At 34.3% G+C, this 6739-nt stretch overlaps 1 protein-coding gene across 2 annotated transcripts in view; it reads right to left on the bottom strand.

The window, feature by feature from the left end:
- Positions 1 to 3933, bottom strand: part of atat1 (alpha tubulin acetyltransferase 1) — a 61777-nt gene extending 57844 nt beyond the window's left edge. For both annotated transcript variants that reach the window (XM_055157015.1, XM_055157016.1), the window contains exon 1: positions 3544 to 3933. In XM_055157015.1, coding sequence (XP_055012990.1) covers positions 3544 to 3635 — 92 coding nt within the window. In that variant the 5' untranslated portion in view covers positions 3636 to 3933. The remainder of the gene's footprint in view (positions 1 to 3543) is intronic.
- Positions 3934 to 6739: the final 2806 nt, after the last annotated feature.

The following is a 6739-nucleotide window of genomic DNA, read 5'->3' on the forward strand; positions in this document are numbered from 1 at the left end:
AAAAGAGCAGACGCACTTTTAACTCAGCCTTTGGAAATCTGACTGACAGCGCATAAACAAACGCTCCACAGCTATAATGGCCTCCAGTGAACGCCGGCTCTCATACTCCATTACATGCCGGTCTGCAGATGGCCTCAGGGTGTGTCCTAATCCACTCTGAGAGCTTACTGGACGTAGGATTTTCTGCTTGGAGCATCAACAACAATCCCGGCATGATGAACATGATTTTCTAGTGACATTTAAGCAATAAAATACAACAATATGCACGTATTAATGCATATAAAGGCTGCATAGTGGTTAAAGAGAGCTGTACTGGTGTAGAAAATGGGGGAAAATGACAACAAAATGCAGATTGAAGTGGTTGTATGGATATAGTTCGAGAAATCACAAGCCTTGGTGTTAGTATTATTGATTAAGTTCAACATTTTGTAGATTTTAAAGATTTTATGGATTATATTGGCTCCTACTTTAATCAGAAAGAGGGACATGACTATCTAAAAACAAATATTACAATAACAGTAGTGTGTGATTTAGGAAAACTGAGAATTTTGTGGTTAAACTCGGGGGTGTGCAGTCAGGTTACTCAAAAAAATCTAAAATTATCGCGTGTCAAAAGTATAATTAAATAGTTTTGAATTATATCCAAATAATCTTGTTTTCTTTCTTGATGTATATTCAGTGTTGGGGAGTAACAGATTACATGTACCAGAGTTATGTAATCAGAGTACAAATTATGAGTAACTGTATTCAGTTACAGTTACTGTTTCAGTGAGTGGTAATTGGATTATAGTTACTTTGTTGAAATAAATGGATTACATGGTGGTATTTTCCTGTTTTTACATTTTGGGTTAAATCAGGACTAAACCAGGACTAAACCAGGACTAAACCAGGTCTAAACCAGGTCTAAACCAGGACTAAACCAGGTCTAAACCAGGACTAAACTAGGTCTAAACCAGGACTAAACCAGGACTAAACCAGGACTAAAACCAGGACTAAACCAGGACTAAACCAGATCTAAACCAGGACTAAAACAGGATTTAACAGGACTAAACCAGGACTAAACCAGGACTAAACCAGGTCTAAACCAGGTCTAAACCAGATATAAACCAGATATAAACCAGGTCTAAACCAGGTCTAAACTAGGTCTAAACCAGGACTAAACCAGGTATAAACCAGATCTAAACCAGGACTAAAACAGGATTTAACAGGACTAAACCATGTTGTGTGGACCGTGTCTCCTCGTCTTCTATCAATAATATTTTTAATTTGGTAAAGTCTGTTTAATTAATTTGGTAAGTAAAGTCTGGGCTTTTTATTTTCTTTTAGCAGATAAAACATCTTACTTTACGATTTCCTCGTCTTTGCTTCTCTACAGCAAATCAAGTAATCCAAAGTATTCAGATTACATTACTCACTTTAAGTAATTTAATGGATTCCGTTACAAACTACATTTTTGTGTATGTAATCTGTAATCTGTAGGGGAATACATTTTAAAAATCACCTTCCCAACACTGTGTATAATAATAATTACATAGTAAAACTGTGCAATTAACAGAATTTTTATCGCTATTTAAATTTGTGTGTCAAATGATCTCCAAACTCATATAATCGAGTTGAAACGTTTAAGCTTAACAAAGTTTATTCGGGAATATTTTTTATATAAATAAGTATATTTAGTCAATTTTTTATATAGAGAGATTGAAGAACAGCTGGATATATAGATTATTTTGGATATATTTAAGTTTTTCTATGTGTTATTTGTGTGTTACTTGTGTGTTTCTTGTGTGTTTGTGGTTGTGTTGATTTTGTTGTTTTGATGCTTATTTGAATTTATATATCCTTCTGTCTCCCTACTGTATCTGTCTTTTGTTTTTGTGTGTATGAGGACCCCCTCGAAAACGAGATGGGGAAACATTTCAAGGGGCTTATCCTCCAAACAAATAAGTTAAATTCAAGTTATTTCATGTTCAAAGTATATTTTATTCATTTTATGGTTTATACATCGCAAAACCGCTCTAAGATACATATTTGTAGCCTATATTTATTTTCAATTTGAACGTTTTGCGTAAATTATCAATACCAAAGTGTGGTTTTGAGAGAGAAATGCTGAATAAATGCATTGTGTATCTAAAAAAATAATCGTTTGAACAATTGTGATTTCAATATTGACTAAAACCTGAAAATTATTTTTTTCCATAACCAAGCAGCTCGATTACAAAGATAACAACAGTCCTGAAGGCTCAGCTGGTGTAGGAGTACAAACGAAATTTTGTTTGTACAAAAAAGGTGTTAAATACAGTCCAATATAAAGAAATATTAATAAACTATCTGGTCTAGGCTTCTCTAATGTGACTCCAGAATGGCTCAGTATCCAGGAAATTAATCCAAATACAGTTGTTCAGATTAGACCGTAGACCAAAATATAAATATAAATAAATAAACAAACACATAAAAATAATGCCCTTTTAGAAAATGCATCTGGTATGTATCATTTATTGTTAGTTAAATATATGTGTTTATTTCTGTTCTTTTCATTTTTACACAGGTTTTTTTAATTTTCTAAAAGTACAAAACATGCAACAAATAAAATACTGATGAATATATTAATGTGAGCAAAGATAAATATACTAATTTGCAATATAGTTTGGATAAAAAGTGGCGTTATTGATTTGTTATCGACTAAATATTGACGTCCACTCCAAGTCAAGATATTTTGCTAATTTTTTTTGGAAACCAGGACTAAACCCAGGTCTAAAACTAGGTCTAAACTAGATCTAAACCAGGTCTAAACCAGGTCTAACACCAGGTTTAAACTGGATCTAAACCAGGTCTAAAACAGGTCTAAAGCAGGTCTAAAACCAGGTCTAAATGAGAGCTAAACCAGGTCTAAAGCAGGTCTAAAACCAGGTCTAAATGAGAGCTAAACCAGGTCTAAAACAGGTCTAAAACCAAGTCTAAACTAGACCTAAACCAGGTCTAAAATAAGGTCTAAACCAGGACTAAAACTAGGTCTAAACTAGATCTAAACCAGGTCTAAACTAGATCTAAACCAGGTCTAAAACAGGTCTAAAACCAGGTCTAAAACCAAGTCTTAAACCAGGTCAAAACCAGGTCTAAAACCAGGTCTAAACTAGGTTTAAAACAGGTCTAAAACCAGGTCTAAACTGGAGCTAAACCAGGTCTAAAATAAGGTCTAAACCAGGACTAAACCAGGACTAAACCAGGTCTAAACCAGGTCTAAACCAGGACTAAAACAGGACTAAAACCAGGTCTAAACCAGGTCTAAACTAGGTCTAAACTGGATCTAAATTAAATCTAAACCAGGTCTAAAACATCCTGTTTTAGTCCACTTCAAGTCAAGACATTTTGCTCATTTTATTTTTTATTTTTTGCAAATATCTCTAGATCCAATCCACAAACAGAAACAAAACACATATTCTGAAGAAGACTTTACGTGTCCTGACAACTAAAATGTATCAGAATTGTGAGATTATACATTTTAATCCAAGCAAAACAATGCAAATATTCACGCTAATTTCTTACCTTCCTGCTGATTTGCGACCAGTTACAAGAGTGTGATCCAAGATGGTAATTCTCTCAGGAAATAACTGGTTAATATCAAACGGGAACTGCATGATGAAGCTAAAAGAAACTCTAAAAAACCTACAACACTTTAATTAATCCACCGCAAAACCAAAACAAAGCAGCAAACGTTACACTAAATAGCTAAACTGCTAACTAGCCTTGCTCTCAAAAGGACTACAAAAGCAAACATTCGCGGGCACAAAAGTAGAATCTTGTAGTTCGCAGTAAAAAGGATAAATGTGAACTTTGACAGGTTAATCGCGGGGGAAATAACTGTTTTTTTAGAGGCACCTGCTGCAGTATTTTCATGTTCGGTGCAGCTCCATTGTGTCTGTCACTGTGGATGCGGCCCCCTCCCACTACCGTAATAGAGGGAATAAAAGTGCAAAACGATTCACTTTATCACGAAAATCACGCATAAACAACCATTATAACAAAAGTGGGACTGTAATAATTGTAAATATGTTTTTCACAATTGTAGTTTTAGTTGAAAAGTGTAAAAAAGCGACAGAAATTCACTTTGGTTTAAGAAAAATGGCAAACTGAATTTATCGCTATTATGTGGTTTACGGTAGTGTATGACGTCGCGAGGATCTCGGTTTCTAAACAAATCACGTCACTCTTTGCATCTGTTTTACAATTTTATCAAGAGTTTAAACTATTACATATTTATTAACATTTATAAACAGTGTTGGGGAGTAACAGATTACATGTACCGGAGTTACGTAATCAGAGTACAAATTATGAGTAACTGTATTCAGTTACAGTTACTGTTTCAGTGAGTAATTGGATTACAGTTACTTTGTTGAAATAAATGGATTACATGGAGGTATTTTCCTGTTTTCACATTTTGGGTTATATCCACTTTTCTTTTCTTTTCTTTTCTTTTTTTTTCTTTTCTCGGTGATTCCACTCATTGCCGGACACTAAACCAGGTCTAAAACCAGGTCTAATCTAGGTCGAAACCAAGACTAAACCAGGACTAAACCAGGACTAAACCAGGACTAAAACAGGACTAAAGCAGGACTAAAACCAGGTCTAAACCAGGACTAAACCAGGTCGAAACCAGGACTAAACTAGGTCAAAACCAGGACTAAACCAGGACTAAACCAAGTCTAAACCAGGTCTAAACTAGGTCGAAACCAAGACTAAACCAGGACTAAACCAGGACTAAAACAGGACTAAAGCAGGACTAAAACCAGGTCTAAACCAGGACTAAACCAGGTCGAAACCAGGACTAAACTAGGTCAAAACCAGGACTAAACCAAGTCTAAACCAGGACTAAACTAGGTCGAAACCAGAACTAAACCAGGACTAAACCAGGACTAAAGCAGGACTAAAACCAGGACTAAACTAGGCCTAAACCAGGTCTAAAACAGGATTTAATAAGACTAAATCATGCTGTGTGGACCGTGTTGGAGTATGTAATCTGTAATCTGTAGGGGAATACATTTTAAAAGTAACTTTCCCAACACTGCGCATAAACAACCATTATAACAAAAGTGGGACTGTGATAATTGTAGATATGTTTTTCACAATTGTAGTTTTGGTTGAAAAGTGTAAAAAAGTGACAGAAATTCACTTTGGTTTAAGAAAAAGCCCAAACTGAAGTCACCGCCATGATGTGGTTTACGGTAGTGTACGACGTCGCCAGGATCTCGGTTTCTAAACAAATCCCGTCACTATTTGCATCTGTTTTACAATTTTATCAAGAGTTTAAACTATTACATATTTATTAACATTTATAGATGTGTAGATTTAAATAAATAGAGGTCTTATTTTGTGCTATTAGACTGGTGTTGTTGTTGTTTCACCAGAGAGACTAATAATAATAGAAGATTACACAAAAACGTTCTTCTATTATTAATCTGTTTATATCTCTTTTTTTAATTTTATTTTTATTTTTTTATTATTAATCAATTCTAGTTTTTTACACATACATATATACACATATATATACATACATACATAGATACACAGATATGTGTTTATGGTCGTACAAACTAATAACAGTGTTAACAAAGGGACAAAATTTTATCGTTTATGATCATGCAAAACAAACAACAATGTAAATGAAAAGATAGAAGGTTTTTTTTTTTTTTTATGGTGGTACAACCTAATAATAATGTTAACAAAGGCGTAAAAGTTTATCGTTTATGATCTGTTTATATCTCTAAAGCTCAAAATGCTCTGTTCCACCTTGTGATGTCATGATGTCAGCTTTCAAAGTTAACAGTAGTTAAGCAGAGATGGACATTTCCACGGCTGAAATTATTCAAATGATTCTAGTGAAGGCGTGTGGAGTTTAAAAACAAGGTGGAACAATGTGGAGAGTTTTCTGTTTGAGAGAAGAATTCAGAATTCTGCCTAAATATGTGAATGAAATATATGTGTGAATGAAACAAAAAAACAGCAACTATGTTTTTGATGAGAATACAATATTATAATGTAGATCAGAAATAGTGTAATATCAGCCCATTAAACTTATTTATTTATTTATTTAATAGAGACAGTGCATATTAATGAACATCTACAACATTGCAGTGTAAATATGACAGATTATAGCAAAAATCCTAATTTCCATCTGTCGTCCCGATCTGCAGGTGACACCACAAATTTAACAGCAAAAACAATAAAAAGTGACAATAGCGACACTGATAATGATGACTGATAATAGGAGACTGTTCCTGAACTTGGTGAGTCTGACTGACTTTACAAACAAAGGTTGGAGCAAAGAATTTGACATAGCAGGAGGGATTTGTCAGGACATGTGTGTGATTTTAAGACTGAAAAAAAAAAAAAAAAAAACACCAAAAGAGGCTGTGGTACGTTCATGGTTCTATGTAAATGTCTATCTATGTGACTCGTGCAGGAGAAAGTAGAACACACCAGCACCCAGGCCCCACGCTGTTCTATAAAATTGGTGTTATGAACCGAACCACCACACGATGTCGCTGTTTTCAAAGAAACAACCAAGGCAAGCTGCTCTATTTTTTATTTTTTTTAAACTGTATGAAGGATTTCGATTTTTAAATGTCATAAACTTGACTCATCTGCGTCTCCAGATATGAAGCAGCCACTGTGTGTCAAATACAACTTTTTACAACTGAAATCCTGATTTATTATTAATGACAAAACAATGGACATGATGTCT

The sequence above is a fragment of the Boleophthalmus pectinirostris genome, unplaced genomic scaffold (assembly GCF_026225935.1).
Source record: "Boleophthalmus pectinirostris isolate CB_2022bp ecotype Guang Dong unplaced genomic scaffold, ASM2622593v1 HiC_scaffold_21, whole genome shotgun sequence".
Lineage (NCBI taxonomy): Eukaryota > Metazoa > Chordata > Actinopteri > Gobiiformes > Gobiidae > Boleophthalmus > Boleophthalmus pectinirostris.